This window comes from Paramormyrops kingsleyae, chromosome 10, assembly GCF_048594095.1.
Source record: "Paramormyrops kingsleyae isolate MSU_618 chromosome 10, PKINGS_0.4, whole genome shotgun sequence".
NCBI classification, from domain to species: domain Eukaryota; kingdom Metazoa; phylum Chordata; class Actinopteri; order Osteoglossiformes; family Mormyridae; genus Paramormyrops; species Paramormyrops kingsleyae.
The window spans coordinates 9,755,717-9,772,774 of record NC_132806.1 but is presented as its reverse complement, the minus strand read 5'-3'; the positions used below and the strand labels follow the sequence as shown (position 1 = coordinate 9,772,774).

At 49.9% G+C, this 17,058-nt stretch overlaps 1 protein-coding gene and 1 long non-coding RNA gene across 3 annotated transcripts in view; one reads left to right on the top strand and one right to left on the bottom strand.

The window, feature by feature from the left end:
• Nucleotides 1-1,201: 1,201 nt before the first annotated feature.
• LOC111855483 (uncharacterized) lies at nucleotides 1,202-4,279 on the bottom strand. Its single transcript, XR_002840904.2, has 3 exons — nucleotides 4,141-4,279; nucleotides 1,767-1,842; nucleotides 1,202-1,302 (listed from the first exon to the last, which is right to left on the bottom strand). It is a non-coding gene; the product is annotated as an uncharacterized lncRNA (long non-coding RNA).
• Nucleotides 4,280-4,413: 134 nt separating this feature from the next.
• LOC111855482 (A disintegrin and metalloproteinase with thrombospondin motifs 2-like) overlaps nucleotides 4,414-17,058 on the top strand; it is a 116,298-nt gene continuing 103,653 nt past the window's right edge. Inside the window, exons 1-2 of one of the 2 annotated variants that reach the window (XM_023834522.2) lie at nucleotides 4,414-4,688; nucleotides 6,773-7,179. In XM_023834522.2, the coding sequence (XP_023690290.2) occupies nucleotides 4,604-4,688; nucleotides 6,773-7,179 (492 nt within the window). In that variant the 5' untranslated portion in view covers nucleotides 4,414-4,603. The remainder of the gene's footprint in view (nucleotides 4,689-6,772; nucleotides 7,180-17,058) is intronic. The other variant, XM_023834523.2, reaches the window with a different exon arrangement.

The window sequence follows — 17,058 nt, the reverse complement described above, 5'->3', positions numbered from 1 at the left end:
AGCTGGTGCGTGGCTGTGTGTTACCTGGAAGCCTCATTGCAACTGATGACCCAAGACGGTCCCTCATACACAAACTAGAGGAACTTGAGGTAGTTTTAATAAGCAGCCCAAACTGGTTTTGTTTATGCCGATCTTTGACCGCATCGTGCCGTGTCCCCAGTGCTCCGCAACCCCCCCCCCCCCCACGCAATGCCAGAGCTGACAACTGGCCGGGTTCGGTGGATATCTGCGGCCCTGCAGCCTGCTGCCCATCCACACAAAGTCCACTTCTGCCTCTCTGCTCAGTCTGTCGCTGAGGAGCAGGAGGTTGGAGAAGAGAAGAAGGGGAGTAGGAGAGGAAGAAGAGGAGGAGTATGAGAAGAGGAGGAGGAGAAGAGGAGGAGTATGAGAAGGAGAAGAGGAGGAGTAGGAGAAGAGGAGGAGTAGAAGACCTCTCATACCACAGTTGTAAGGAAAAATGTAGCATAACTGTATCATGTTTAAAAGTGTGCATTTACATTTACTTACAGATGCTTTTATCCGAAGCGACATACGACTGAGAAAGCAGGAAAGCCAGTCCCTGCAGTAAATAGGGTTAAGTGCCTCACTCAAGGGCCCAATAGGAAAATCGATCTGCTAACTGTGGGATTTGAACCTGGGACCTTCTCATCATAGGTACAGCATTCAAACTCACTAAGCTTTACTGCATCATAGATTTCAGCCATAAACAACTGCGTACCCCAATTTATTTGGGGTTGAATCCCCCCTCTGGTCTGTGTGTAGAGTTTGCAAGCTCTCCCTGAATTTCACAGGTAACCTACTACAGTCCAAGATGCAGTTAGGCATCTCTGAACAGCCAGTACAGTACAGTGTGGGCACGCTCATGCCCTGCGGTAGACTGGCATCCTATCCAAGGTCTACCTCTGCCCTATGCTGTCTGGGATAGGCTCCAGGCCCCACTGTGGCCCTGTCCATGATACATGGTTAGAAGACAGATGGAGGGTATCTTTATTGGAGAACAAAGTAACAGAACCTCCTTGGACCTGGGACAACTGCAGTGTGAAAATGTGAATAATGACAAAGAGCACATCCTGCCAGCAGTGAAATGCTGACCTATGGCATTTACTTCCACGATTTAAACCTGTGTCTGTTTGCCATTAACTGTCGAAGCCTTGTGTCAATGCAAGACAACATTTATTTGGTTTCCATTTGCATGTCAAATGGAATATTTCTCTTTTTTTAAATGCACAAGCTGTTTGCTCAAGAACAGATGAAGCCTGGTTTTTCCTCACTTCTGAAATCCTGGCACCATGTCTCAGCCTCCTGCAATAAGACACACAAACAGGGACGTCTGAGAAGGAAGGATATTAATGTCTCCCAGCCTTAGAAGTGTACTTTTCAAGGTGCAGGGCTTGGTATCTCCATGGCAACACAGAAGAGACCAGGAACAGATGGGTGGAAAGGAACCGTTTGCAGCGGTTGAAGCCAGTTAGGAGCGGTGTGACATTTCCAACCAATATGAAGGCCGTAAAATACACAAGAACTATTTCATCCTGACAACACTGAGTGGGCCCTCCCCTGCGGCCAAGGACAAGAATTTATACCCAGAGGAACTGGTTACAACTGCAGAGACAGGAATTCAAAACGAGAGATGACTGGGCTTTCAACAGTGGCATCCTGCAGCTCAGGTGGCTGGGGGGCCGTCAAAATGCGAACTCTGCACATACTGTGAAAGTTAACCTGCGCATCATCTCACTCTTTACCGCTGATCTTCAGTCACTACTCACGGTGGTCATCTGTGGAATCATGTCCCAGGACAAACCAAACCGGTGTTGCTGTTGTTGTGACCATGATGAGTGCGAGCTGAAAATGAAAGAACACTGCTGTTGGGTTCCTGAAAAATAATTTCTAAGGAAATATCCATCTATATAAACTGCTGAGTGTAAAAAAGAGAAAATATGAGACAAAATCTGCATTGTAGTTAAATCATTCATAATTATAAGCACTTATCCTGCAGCCTATTCTAGGAATCACAGGACATGAGGCAGGGGGCACCCTGGACGGGATACCAGTCCATCACAGGGCACGAGGAAGGGGGCACCCTGGACGGGATACCAGTCCATCACAGGGCACGAGGCAGGGGGCACCCTGGACGGGATACCAGTCCATCACAGGGCACGAGGCAGGGGGCACCCTGGACGGGATAACAGTCCATCACAGGGCACGAGGCAGGGGGCACCCTGGACGGGATACCAGTCCATCACAGGGCACGAGGCAGGGGGCAACCTGGACGGGATACCAGGTCATCACAGGGCACGAGGCAGGGGTCACCTTGGACGGGATACCAGTCCATCACAGGGCACGAGGCAGGGGGCAACCTGGACAGGATACCAGGCCATCACAGGGCGCGAGGCAGGGGGCAACCTGGACGGGATACCAGGCCATCACAGGGCGCGAGGCAGGGGGCACCCTGGATGGGATACCAGTCCATCACAGGGGGCACCCTGGACGGGATACCAGTCCATCACAGGGCGCGAGGCAGGAGTCACCCTGGACGGGATACCAGTCTATCACAGGACACGAGGCAGGGGGCACCCTGGACGGGATACCAGTCCATCACAGGGCATGAGGCACCCTGGACGGGATACCAGTCCATCACAGGGCACGAGGCAGGGGTCACCCTGGACGGGATACCAGTCCATCACAGGGCACAAGGCAGGGGTCACCCTGGACGGGGTACCAGGTCATCACAGGGCACAAGGCAGGGGGCACCCTGGATGGGATACCAGTCCATCACAGGGCATGAGGCACCCTGGACGGGATACCAGTCCATCACAGGGCGCGAGGCAGGGGGCACCCTGGACGGGATACCAGGTCATCACAGGGCACAAGGCAGGGGTCACCTTGGACAGGATACCAGGCCATCACAGGGCACAAGGCAGGGGGCACCCTGGATGGGATACCAGTCCATCACAGGACATGAGGCAGGGGGCACCCTTGACGGGGTACCAGTCCATCACAGGGGGCACCCTGAACAGTATGCAGTTCTGTAACAGCACATATAAAAATAAGATCAACTTCCCTACAGTTTATTTGACCCTCAGCTACCGTGATGAGATTGGATGGCGATATTGGCAGAGATTACTGGTGGGATCCCTTAGTGAGTCGGCAGATTTGCATTGACCTGTTTCATTATCATTATTGATAGTATGTACTGTCAAGTCGATATCAACTCCTGGCAACAATATAAAGGGCATTCCTCCAGAATGTTCCGTCTTCTGTCTGGGTCATCAGGCTTCCCAGTGGCATTTTGTGACGACTGAGTCCTTCCATCTTGTTGTTGGTTTTCCTCATTCTTTTTGATCTATTCTAAGCATTCTAGTATTCTCCAGTGCACTGAATCTTCTCATAAAATGGCACATATATATGTATATATATATTTATATTTATATAGACAACAGTAGTGTTAATATACAATATATATTAGAACTTCAGTTTCACAGTGCTCTCTGAAATGACAGCACTACTACTTACAAAATGTTACAACGGTGGTAGTCCATTTCAGTCTTTATAACAAGTCTTTGTGTATGATACATACGCAGAGTAGATGACTAATGGACGGTTAAAACTTTGTTATGACATGTGGTACACAACCTGAATACTTAATGTACCCATCCATGAAGAAGCTGATCGGCACTGACCGCTCGTTTAGCTACAGTTAAATATAATTTTACTGGACATTGATTCTGGCATTGCTCTGCAATCAACCAGACCGTAAAGTCAAAGCAATTAAATGATAAAACTAAGTAGACAGAAACATTGCGCAATAATAGGCAAGGTGGTTTTGCTAGGCTCTTCATCGCACCAATTATTTTATCACTGACAGACACTTTATGTAAGTGTGCTGCATCCTGCTAGTTCTTTGGCTAGCCTGTCAGTTCTCTATCCACCTTGCGAAGTTGTGCGAGTTTCATTCGGCGACGCAGGGGGAGCTGTTGCACCGATGTATGCACTCGTTGGAAGCTGAGATCCACAAAGTTTATGCAAGCAATGCACAATTTAGTGCTCTGGAACGCGAAACGCTACGAACAGCGATTGACATCTTAATTATTTTTTGTCGCGTTGCCGCCCTGAGAGAAGGTGAAAAACTTCTGCACTCACATGCACACATACATGCGTATTATTTTTCTGACTTGTGCAGAGTTGTCAGCGGTGTGTCAGTCAGGGTAACTTGAACTTGACGCGCAGCACGCCCCGCGCGCTTCATCCAAGTATTCTGTTCGCTTCCTCGCGCTCTGTTTGGTGCGAGAACGTGTGGGCGCGTGTGTGCGCGGAGAGGGAGAGAGAGAAAGTGAGAGAGAAAGGGAGAGATAGAGGGAGAAAGTGAGAGAGAGAGAGAGAGAGAGAGAGAGAGAGGCAGGGACAGAAACACAGAGTGAGAGAGAAAGTGAGAGAGGGAGCGCTCAAAGCTAGAGAGAGAGAGGATAGAGCGTTCCCTCCCGGTGCACTTTGCAGTTAGTTGCGGGCTGCTGTTGCTGGAGTGGCGAATTAGCTGGTCGCGGGGGAACTTTAACACGCTGGATCCCAAAGCCCGTCTCTCTCACGTGCGCAGTTCGGAGCTGCCATGGAGCTCGCGCCGGGATTCGCGTGCCTAATGACGCTGCTGCTCGTCGTGCCCACGAGCGGCCTTTACATCGCCAGTAGCATAGGTACGTGAACTCTTTACGCGGTCCACACTTCGCGGTCAAGCCGCCTCAAGGCTGTCTTTCCTCTCTGAGCTGTTCCTTAATCCCCCCACCACCCATGCCGCTTTTTAACTTCTAGTTCATGTGCGTATTTTGCTTCCTAGGACAATTTCAAGGAAATTTCTTGTCCGCCGTGCCATGTCATCAGTCTCACTGCGAAGCGTGCGTTTTTCCCCCACATCCCGTCAGCAGGCAAAACATTAGCAACTCTATTTAATGCGTGTGTTCTCTCTTAAATTGCATGACTTATTTCTTAACATTTCAGCAAACTGCATCGGTGGTATGGCAGGACTGTTACGGCTGTGGTGATATGAATCTATTGATTTAAACGAGTGAATGAACGAGTGATCGAATCAGTATTGATTATAAATAAAATCCCCAGCTCTTTTTCTTGTGTTTAGAGGATGCGAATAAATAAAAATAAGACACGATCGTAGAAATAAGTTTGTGCAATTTAATCTTAAACTTATTAGTGAATAATAGTAATCGAGAGGAAATAGAAATACCATATCAATAACAGAAATGTAGCTCAACGAATAACACTCAAGTTGTTTATATTTCAGAAAGAACTTTATAATAATTGTATAAGCGCTATGCTTGAATGCAAATCTGAATATGCATTGTGAAATTAAAATAATTCACCCATCACTTATAAACGAGCGATGCACAGTGTTTTCAAACGGTTTGCTATTTGTTACAAATTTAAAACCACTTGAACAGTTACGAGAACATTTCTTGAAATTATACCAAACGTTACAAACAGTTGACAATCAGACCATTGTCGTTATTATTTTCCTTTATTAAAAATGTGTTATTGCCTGCTCGTGCGCTCCGTCTGGCACCTTCTCGCGTGCGCTAGCTGGCATCGACACCCTCTTAAGTTCGGTGCCAGAAAAGCCGGAATAAATCACATCTGCAGTCGAGTTAAATAAACGAGCCTCATTCGCCGTTGAACGCATCTTTGATGTCAGTAGTTTGCGAGCTGACTTCGAGCTATAATGATGCGCTAATGATGCCCCCAAAAAACAGACTAACAGCAGGCGTGCCGTTAATTGCAAAAGCTTTGTAAGGAAATTGCATAGACTTCAATGTATTGTACCGTTCATGGTTTTACAATATTTTTAGTTAAAGAATCGAATGAAATTCAAACAGTAATAAAAACGGCAACATAGTCTTGCTTTAATAATAATAATAATAATAATAATAATAATAATAATAATAATGGTGATATCAGTGGAAAGTATTATTGTTGTGGTATTTTTGCTAAATGTTTCGTTCTTTTTGCCAAAGGTATGCGTTCTTCCTAGTTATTAAAAAACAAAGTAAAGTCATCCACACACGCAGGTCGCTTTTAATCCTAGTGGAGGAAGCGAGCTGTAAGCACGTCGCGGACGGGGCTCTGGCAGTGAGAAAACATTATTTAGCGTGTAAGAACCTCAATTATCGCCTCGATCGTGCTGTTATCTTTTTTGTTACTCTCGGGGAAGAAGTGAAACGTACACACGAAACCTCTTCTTCCATGTGTGGCAGCCACGTGCTGTTGTCTTCGAGGTAAACTGGACGCCAGTTTCAAGCCTTCGGAGTTATTTTTTTCCAGTACTTCTCCCCACCTTTTGTTTACCAATTTAAAGTGGAGGCGAAGGGAAGGTGTCTGCAATTAGCGGCACCCATAAGAGACGAGGCTTCTTGACAGTAACAATAATTTAGGACTCTAGCTGAAATTAAATATGTCATGTATTATGATGTTTATGTTGAATGCAATACAGTATTCCCTAAGTTTGTTATAAAGTGTGCCATGATACCCATGAGAGTATTCTTCCCTGGCTCCAGGCGTGTATGTGTTTGTTGTTTACACCATTTGGGTATGTGTGCATCTTTGAATGGAAAAGCACCCCCAGATTTGCATGCCGAGTGCATCATCTTCACTGAATTGAAGTCGCTCCCTGCCCGCTTACCGTTTCTGCTGGGCTTGCAAATCTGAATTTGGATGGTTATGTTTTGGTAACAATATTTGTCATTCTGGGCTGATGGTGCCCCCCCCCCTTCAGACTCTCTGCAGCATGTCCTGGGGGAGTATGGACTGGTGACTCCGGTGAGCACGGACGCTGAGGGCAGGTTCCTGTCACATGCCGTGACGGCCAGGCAGCACCTTAGGCGCCACAGGAGGGAGACGGCCGCGATCGAGCATCAGAAGGGGGAGGAGGAGGAGGAGGAGGATGGTGAGCTCCACAGGGAGCGCGTCGACAGGCTCTTCTACAACGTCACCGTCTTCGGCCGGGAGTTCCATCTGCGTTTGCGGCTAAATTCGCGACTGGTGGCACCCGGAGCCAAGGTGGAGTGGCAAGAGGACGGCATGGAGACGCGTTCCGAGCCACTGCAGGGCCACTGCCTCTATGTGGGGGACGTCACTGGTGAGAGGGGCACATCTGTCGCCATAAGCAACTGTGATGGCTTGGTGAGTCCACCGACGAACCCACCCCCTCCCGGTATAACCTGCGGGTTTGTCAGCTTTTAATTTCCCTTATTTTCTGTTTTTCCTTTTTTCTTTTGTTCTTTGTTTTGCTTGTCTAAGGGCTCTATGTATAATTGAGCATTGTTCATTTTTCTTCCTAATTTGCAGTTTTTCCTCTATTAATTTTTATGGCTTTCACTAGGGGTGCATTGGTGTGGGGAGGTGTTTGGGTGGAGTTTAGCCCTCCCCATTTCTCACAGCATGAAGACTACCTTGAACTGTGGTACTCTTAGGGTGTACTTACATTAGCCGGTTTGTTTGATGAGTGTGCTCTCTCTGTACCGTGCCCTGGCCTGCTTGGAGAGGTGGACCAGAGCACGGTCAGTTGGATTCGGGCATGGTACGGATGTAGTGTGATCGCTAACTGTGCCCGTGTACAGAAAACAGACTGACACACGCATGCGCATATGTGCACTATACATGACCCGAGCCTGGAAGGAAAAGATCTGGTAAGCTGTACACATAATATAAGCGCTCATCTGCTCAATAAACATAAAAAAATTCCTGTGCAGCGCATTATACTCCATTATCTAACTGCTGAAAACACAGCTTAGCATCATAACCTGTAGGTACAGATGCTAGTTTGATGATGTTAACGTAGCCTGTTTGCTATATTATAAGATCTTGCTATATTATAAGATCGCTTACATAAATCACTGACTTGAGGCTAGGGAGATCATGCTCAGCTAGCTGACCTTTTAGTATTCTATACCGCATGATGTGTGCAATTCTGACATGGTGTATAACTGAGTTTTGGCAGTAGTTCAGACATATTGAGTCCATGATTCTGATTCGAAGAATAGCGATATATAACATTAGCGACAGCGACAGTGTAATTAGACCAGTACTAAAGAAATGTAATACCGAGCAGCTTTCTAGCATGCTATACCATGGTATTTATCGTATCCTGTGCAGCGCTAGTCGACACAAACTCTCAGATATTTGGTATAATGTCGGACTGTCTTCTTATTGGTGCAGCATGAATAAATAAAAATTACTGCGTTGCATCCTGGGTAAATCTATGAGTGTCATCGTACCCAAAACAACTCTAAATAAGCCACAAAATAAGGACATTAATCATGAATTCCATTCTGCCGTGCGATATTGCTTTCCTATGTTTTTTCTTCAATCCAAAAAAGTCACACGGTGATGGCACAAGCGTGCTCAGGCCAGGCTTGTTAAGGGCAATGTGAGTGCAGGCCAGCGGGGGAGTGAGGAGGTGGGACAATCGTGCTCGGCCATTGTACAAGGTAGGCAGGCCAAGTGCGAGTCCGCCCTTAAAATCACAGTTTGATCCGGATGTTTGAGGCCCCCCCCCCCCCACCTTAAAATGCTTGCCCTGTTCTTCTCCTGTGACGTGCCAGAACTGATCCCTTGGTCCTGACCTGTCTGACCTGGACTTGACCCAGTGACCAAAAACCTAGACTGTTTTGAAAAAGTGATTTGATACGTTTATTGTCATTTCTTAGCTTGCGACCTCAGAGGTTTGAAATACTGTAAGTGATTTTTTTTTTTTTTTTTTTACAAGAATAGCATTCCTGGGATACAAAGTTGAGTCTTGAAGGCTTAGTAATGTTTACTAACAGAAGGGTCTCTTTTGGAAAATGAAGCTGTATTTATTTTTTTCTTTTGACAACCAGGCTACATTTATAGAAATCTGAAGGTTACACATTATCTGACAGTGTTTGCAAAAGGTCCTTGGGGGGGGGGGGGGGGGGGGGCTTGGGGGTTGGGAGCGTTTTTTCTGGAATTTTTAGATGGATGCTGTGATTAATGGTGTCCCCGAACCAGAAATAAAACTGGGGGCCTCCTCTGACACTTAAATCGGCTGCCTTTTGCATCATGGTCCTTACCGGCTCATGCAACAGGCCTGCGTTGTGGGTGACCTTGACAAGGATGCTGACATGAAAGTGACTCCTTAATTAAGGGTGTATTCATTATGTAATCAAAACAACTGTAACATTCCAGATGTGTTTGAGAATGACACCAGTATGATACGTGGAGCCTCGCCTGTCTGTGTGTGGGTTGGGGAGGGGGGTGGGGTGGGTGCTGGGAGTAGATTTGTCCCTCTTGGCTTGCCTTCATGCAGAGAGAGCTGCAAAGATGAGCAGCACCGCCAGTGACCTGGTCTCTAGTGGCAGCCGATAGACGGCTGGGGGTCAACCAGGTGGCAATTTACAGGAACTTAGCCTGTCTCAAGGGCCAGAGGGGAAGAGCCAAGGGGGATGAGTGCAGGAGTGTGGGGTGGGGATGGAGCTTAGGTGGTGCCGTGGTAGGTGAGAGGACATAAGGGGCGCAGGAGGGCCTCGTTCATGTTGCTGTTTACCGCTTTCACTTACCTGTCTGCCTTAATGCTGAGACACATGAACAGTGGTTGAGGCAGACGGAGGAGGGGTGCAGAGGGCACAGTGCATGGGTTCACATACATCTGATAAGGACCGTCGGCTTCTCCGTGGGGGAACATCAGAGGAATGGGGTTGGAGAAGCAAGCGAGTAAGGAGAAGCGGAAATGGATTCTGCATTTTATTCAGGGACCGGGAGTTCTGTTCTGCGAGAGGAAGTCTTAGCTCGGTTGCTAATTGTGTTTGGAAATGCCAGTGTTTCATGAAAAGACTTTCAAATAATGAAGGTATGGGGGGGGGGGCTTTGTACCTGAAAAGGATCTCTCTCTCTGTCTGTGCTGTGGAATACTGTGGAAGGCTCTTTCCAAGACGAATTTGCACATTCTTGAAGAACTGTAACCTCAAACCTGAAACTAACACTGTACCTGCACGGCGTCTTGACGTGAGGCAAAGGTAGGGCAAGGAAGAGGTAAGTCCCCAGGTGGGGAAAGGAGTCAAAACTCAGCATCTCCACAAGCTGCTGGATGCTTACTCCATCTCTTGGATAGTCAGGTAGGTGGCCTGCAGTGAGGAGCCCTGGGATTTAGGGATGGAAAAACTGCCCAAGGGTACAGCAGGTTCAACCGGTACAGTGAATTAGTTGGAGTGCCAGAGCCAAGGACATCCCGCGGATTTCACGGTCCCGAACCGCCTCCCACAAGCCGTGCCCCTACCCGGCATCTGGAACTTGATCCAGGTTGCAGCCGGCTGGCCAGGAATGAAGGTGAGAAGAGAGAGTGAGAGCGAGATTTCGTTACTGCATCCGCCGTGTGCAGCAGACGCCGTTGGGCAGGGTGCCTTGATACGGGCTCGTTCGGAAAGTTACCATTGCCGATTGACCTCTTTAAGAATTTGCATGACGATGCTGTGCTCTCATGCTTTCAGGCCCCATCCCTATGAGAAGTACTTTATGGATTTCATCTCCCAGAACAGTTTAGTCTATTGACCTGCGAGGATCGCTAGTTCCAGGTAGCTCCGTTTACGTAACTCTTTGTAGGGTCGGGCAAGGGGAGCCAAGACTTTCGACATGATCTTTAGATCAAAGTAGCAGAATCTTTCAAGTGCTGAAAACCGCCCCCCAGTCTGGAGGATCTAACATGTGTTCGAAAAATTAAAAAAGTTACATGTGCATTTCTCAGTGAGCATGCGGAGGGGAAATGTAAAAACAGTAAAGGAAGAGCATGCTGGTTCTGCCACTTTGGCGAAGACTGAGCTGAAGTGGTCATGGCAGGACATCAGTGGGAGTTAGCTGTATGTCTCTCTCTGTTTCTCTCTCCCTCCCACACTTCGTCTCTCTCTCCGTCTCTTTCTCTCCATCTGTCCATGTGTTTCTGTCTGATTTCCTCTTTCCCTTCCGTCCCTCCGTCACCCTGTAGTCTGGTGTGTTTGCGCTTGTTTGAACCCTAGAACCCCTGCGTCTGACGCTATGGAGACGCATCGGCTCCAGGTACCGGAAGGGCCGTCTTCACTCCCTGTCCTCCCCCCCCTTTCCCACTGTGTACCCTCACCGCGATCCCAAGGCGGTCAGTCTCCAGCCTGGAAGAAGAGGAGCTAGTGCCTGGGCTAGTAAAGGCATGCCGGTCTCTGAGGGCCTCCCGTCGCCCACGGCACGGCAGAGCTGCGGCCACAGATGGTGGGGCCGGCCTAGCACCACTGTAATCAGAGGGTGCAAGCCAAATGGTAGGGTGTGGAGTACTGGGCCCTGGGTGCAGGAGAAGGCCACACAAAAAGGAAGGCTGTTCTGGAAGCCGTAAATATTGGGTCAAGGAACCTTGCCTTGCTTCCTGATTTCTGCTCATCTTTGTTGGCTCAGTCCTGCCTGGCCTGCTGTTATCCATAGCTCCTTAGCGCTAGAAAGAAAGGAGGGGGAGAAGGAAGCTGAAGGAGGAGTCTGGAGCTGAGCTGTGGAATCAGCAGCGGTGTGTAAACATGAAAGCGTGCAGTGTTGCTCTTGGGATGCATTCTAATTCTTCGGTAGTGATGGAGGTGTAGCGCTTTTACACATTACAACACTTACACTGTCCTGTCCAGATGGCATGTTTCAGTAACTAACTGGGTCAAAATCTTTCGTCGGTCCTTTGGACTGGATGCCATGGTCACTGGTGGCATTCCACAGGGGTGTCTGAAGCTGGAAGTAGACTCTCACCAGCCAGTTGAGGGTGACAGCGTGTGTCTGCAGAACTCGCACGTCCCTGACGTTTGCTAACCTGAAGCATCACTGCCTCCACCTGTGGAGACAAATGCAGGCACTGCAGCAAAGGGTTGAGCCTGTGTGGTTCTCATAAATGCAGGAATGAGAACATGGAGAATGGCGTTTGCCTCTTCATCTGTTCTTTACTTTCCTTATGCTAGCTGTCCAGAATGGAGAGGATGCAATCCTGGAAGGTTGAAGTATGACATCCTGACATCCAGTATCCTCCTGTCTGTTTTCATCCAGCGGAGGGGATGTGGGTCGAGGAATCTCCTTAATGGTACTAGCTTACCTTGTTGAAAACGCCTATGGATCAGTGCATGCCCGTGAGACTTCAGATTCCGGCCCTGTTTTCCAGAGGCTGGCTTATCCCATAAATTATGTTGTTTGCATTGTTCACTCTCATCCTGTAAGGCACTGCTCTTATCTAGGTTAGCCTGGACCCTGTCCACAAGGCATGAGTTTGGAACAGGATGGATGGGATTCCATTCCATAGTGCACAGTTGCACATGGGCAGTGTTGAGACTCGGGTTTTGAGACTTCACAGGACTCCAGGAACAAACTCACCTGTGGGACCTATGCAGGGATGGCATACAAATGTACACACACACACACACACACACACAAAGAGGTTTGTAATTATATCTTTGTGGGGACTCCATTTATTTCTGTGCGGAAAATGCTAATCCCAACATGACACCCTTAATCCCTACCCAGCCCTAAGCTTAACCATAAGTAACCAAACTAAATACAGGACTTTTGGAATTTTTAGTTTTTTGATTGCATTCACAGATCTTTTTTGGGGACCGGAAAAATAGTCCCCACAAAGTCAAAATAACACGTTCTTATCACATTATGGGGTACATGTAATATAAACATAAACATAATCCACACACACACACTGAGCTAGGTGTAGGTGGTTTATTAATCATTGTTACTTGTAAATAAAAACCCAAAAATGGAAGGTTTTCTACTACATTGTGACAAGTGCTGTTTTTTTGCTACCTGGCTAGAAAGTTTTAGATTGGAGCTGTATAGCTGTTACATCAGGCAGCCTAGGTGTCAGTGCCACGCCTCACGTTCCAGCAGGTTCTCTTTGTGTGCTACACAGCCATTGATGAAACGAGTTCTAGAATCCAAACTTTTTTTTCCCTGCAAGCCTCTGTGAAGCGTTAGGCAGCCAGCGTGTAATCATCTCCAAATGAAATGATCGTCTCAATTACAGATTACACAGTCGTAATTGACCCGCATCTCCCTGCCCTCTACTGGCGCGAGGCATTGAGGAAAGGGGAGGGGGGGCACGGGATCAGACTTTGATTATAGGCTGTGGCACAACTCCCTCTCAAACACGCAATTACTCTATCTCTGCCGTAAACAGTGGACCAGCTTTCGCCAAGCTCGATAGCGCAGCACGGCTCTATCAAAGATGTGGATGCCGTTGGGCTGGCTTGCTTTCAGAGCGTGATGCAAATCCAGTGGATCCGTTTAAACTTGTGGGGGTAGGGGGGTGTCATTTGGCCCAACCTCAGGCCAAAACCATAGAAGTTTCCACTGGTCCTGCAGAAAGGATTTTTTTCAGTTAATTTCAATTGGATGTCCCTATATCTGCTTTTGTCTTCTGCTCTGCAGCTCTGAGGCAGACTTGGTGCGCGGCAATCGGAGGCGTGCAGTCGCTAGAGGTAAAAGGCAGTCGGAAGTGTCTGGCAGTCGGAGGTGCGCGGCAGTCGGAGGTGCGCGGCAGTCGGAGGTGCGCGGCAGTCGGAGGTGCGCGGCAGTCACTAGAGGTAAAAGGCAGTCGGAGGTGCGCGGCAGTCGCTAGAGGTAAAAGGCAGTCGGAGGTGCGCGGCAGTCGGAGGTGCGCGGCAGTCGGAGGTGCGCGGCAGTCGCTAGAGGTAAAAGGCAGTCGGAGGTGTCTGGCGGTCGGAGGTGTCTGGCGGTCGGAGGTGCGTGGCGGTCGGAGGTGCGTGGCGGTCGGAGGTGCGCAGTCGCTAGAGATAAAAGGCAGTCGGAGGTGTCTGGCAGTCGGAGGTGCGTGGCAGTTGGAGATGCGCAGTCGCTAGAGATAAAAGGCAGTCGGAGGTGCGCGGCAGTCGGAGGTGCGCGGCAGTCGGAGGTGCGCGGCAGTCGGAGGTGCGCAGTCGCTAGAGGTAAAAGGCAGTCGGAGGTGTCTGGCAGTCGGAGGTGTCTGGCAGTCGGAGGTGCGCAGTCGCTAGAGGTAAAAGGCAGTCGGAGGTGCGCGGCAGTCGCTAGAGGTAAAAGGCAGTCGGAGGTGTCTGGCAGTCGGAGGTGCGTGGCAGTCGGAGGTGCGCGGTCGCTAGAGGTAAAAGGCAGTCGGAAGTGTCTGGACGTCGGAGGTGTCTGGCAGTCGGTGGTGCGTGGCAGTTGGAGATGCGCAGTCGCTAGAGATAAAAGGCAGTCGGAGGTGTCTGGACGTCGGAGGTGTCTGGCAGTCGGTGGTGCGTGGCAGTTGGAGGTGCGCAGTCGCTAGAGATAAAAGGCAGTCGGAGGTGCCTGGCAGTCGGAGGTGCCTGGCAGTCGGAGGTGCCTGGCAGTCGGAGGTGCGTGGCAGTCGGAGGTGCGTGGCAGTCGGAGGTGCGTGGCAGTCGGAGGTGCGCGGTCGCTAGAGGTAAAAGGCAGTCGGAAGTGTCTGGACGTCGGAGGTGTCTGGCAGTCGGTGGTGCGTGGCAGTTGGAGATGCGCAGTCGCTAGAGATAAAAGGCAGTCGGAGGTGTCTGGCAGTCGGTGGTGCGTGGCAGTTGGAGATGCGCAGTCGCTAGAGGTAAAAGGCAGTCGGAAGTGTCTGGACGTCGGAGGTGCGTGGCAGTCGGTGGTGCGTGGCAGTTGGAGATGCGCAGTCGCTAGAGATAAAAGGCAGTCGGAAGTGTCTGGACGTCGGAGGTGTCTGGCAGTCGGTGGTGCGTGGCAGTTGGAGATGCGCAGTCGCTAGAGGTAAAAGGCAGTCGGAAGTGTCTGGACGTCGGAGGTGCGTGGCAGTCGGTGGTGCGTGGCAGTTGGAGATGCGCAGTCGCTAGAGATAAAAGGCAGTCGGAGGTGTCTGGCAGTCGGTGGTGCGTGGCAGTCGGAGATGCGCAGTCGCTAGAAGTAAAAGGCAGTCGGAGGTGTCTGGCAGTCAGTGGTGCGTGGCAGTTGGAGATGCGCAGTCGCTAGAGGTAAAAGGCAGTCGGAGGTGTCTGGCAGTCGGTGGTGCGTGGCAGTTGGAGATGCGCAGTCGCTAGAGGTAAAAGGCAGTCGGAGGTGTCTGGCAATCAGAGATGCATGGCAGTCGGAGGTGTCTGGCAGTCGGAGGTGTCTGGCAGTCGGAGGTGTCTGGCAGTCGGAGGTGTCTGGCAGCCGGAGGTGTCTGGCAGCCGGAGGTGCGTGGCAGTCGGACGTGCGCAGTCGCTAGAGGTAAAAGGCAGTGGGAGGTGCGCGGCAGTGGGAGGTGCGTGGCAGTGGGAGATGCGCAGTCGCTAGAGGTAAAAGGCAGTCGGAGGTGCGCGGCAGTGGGAGGTGCGCGGCAGTGGGAGGTGCACGGCAGTCGGAGGTGCGCGGCAGTCGGAGGTGCGTGGCAGTGGGAGGTGCGTGGCAGTGGGAGGTGCGTGGCAGTGGGAGGTGCGTGGCAGTGGGAGGTGCGCGGCAGTCGGAGGTGCGCGGCAGTGGGAGGTGCGTGGCAGTGGGAGGTGCGTGGCAGTGGGAGGTGCGTGGCAGTGGGAGGTGCGCGGCAGTGGGAGGTGCGCGGCAGTGGGAGGTACACGGTCGCTAAAGATAAAAGGCAGTCAGAGGTGTGGCTCGAAAAATGGGGAGATGCCACAAGCTGCCACCACTGTTATGTTACCTGAGCGGTTTGATGGCTCTGCAGCGCTCTTGTGTCCCGTGCTGCGATTGGTCAGCCTGGAGCCGGGAGTGTCTGCCGGGCCTTTTTTTTAGGCCTCTGTGGGGAGGAGGTGTTTTGACAGCTTCGGTGCAAGTACTAAAGTGGCAAACTCTCACATTGTTGTACTCATTCACACCTCCATCTCCAAAAGCTGTTGAGCTTTTGTTTTGTGTATTACAAAAAACACACACGCAGACACAACAACCTCCTTTACTTTGGTTCGTCTGAACACCCTAATAATCTCAACTAACATCACAAATAATATGCTCAGGATTTGTTAGCATTCAAAAAAAAAATCCAGCTCTGTCGCTGTCTCCAAGACTGGCAGTCTGGCTGTCAGTGCGCGCCGCCGTTTGAGATGGGACGTGGTGACAGACAGCGCGTTTGTGATCTCCTGGGGGAGTTCTGTATACATATTAAGCAGCGGCAAAGACGCATTCTGCATTAGGGCCTCCGCATCCCTCACTGCTGAGCTCCAAATAGGTATGTGTCCCTCCCCCAGCACCTCGTTTCATTCCGGGTGTATGACACCACCCTGTGTGGAGATGACTCAGAGGTTTAGGGCGACCGGTGTCAATAATGACCTGGAAAAAGTAGCCATCCTAGTCTATTGACAGTACTGTACCTTCTTGGTGTCAGCCAACGTGGCAGTACTTTGGCAAACCAGGCTGAGATCTTGCGGATTCTGAGGTCGGCTTCTAACGGACTGAAGAGTGTATGTGTGTGTGTGTGTGTGTGTGTGTGTGGTGGGGGGTTGTTGTACTGAGGTCATGTGGCATAAGATGATAGGCCAATTTGCTGCCCTGGAGATCAGGCCTCGGGGGGGGAAGGGGGATCATCACTGCTGCTCTAAGGGGGCAGGAAGAATGCCACCATGTGTTTTCAGGTTCTGTTGGGCTGGACTATTTTCTTAAGAATCACTGTGGAATGTTTAAAGGCTCAAAATGTTTGTCATACATGATATATAGTTTTAGTTGAGCAGTAGACAGCTTTATCCCAAGCAGTAACTTAGGCTGGACATTTTTACTGGATCAAATCAAGGTGTTCATACAAGGGTGCGGCAGCAGTGCCAGTCATGGGAACCTGGGGTGCATAAGATGCCATTTTCTTTGGTTGTAACATGGTATCCTGAACTTCTTTTTTTAAATTGTTTTTGCTTGATGCATTCCCTGACCCTGTCGGTTACGTGTCACTGGTTTCTTCCCATTGTGCTCAGTGGTGGGTCACTGGCAGTTGTGGGGGTAATTAAGGTAAAATTCTGTAGCTTTAATGGGGCTGGAGCCTGGTAAGTGTTTTCGGGAAAAATTTAGTATCTACGTATGTTTACCTCCTGGGGATGCCTCTCCTGGTGTCTCTGGTCTCCACCCCCCTCCCCC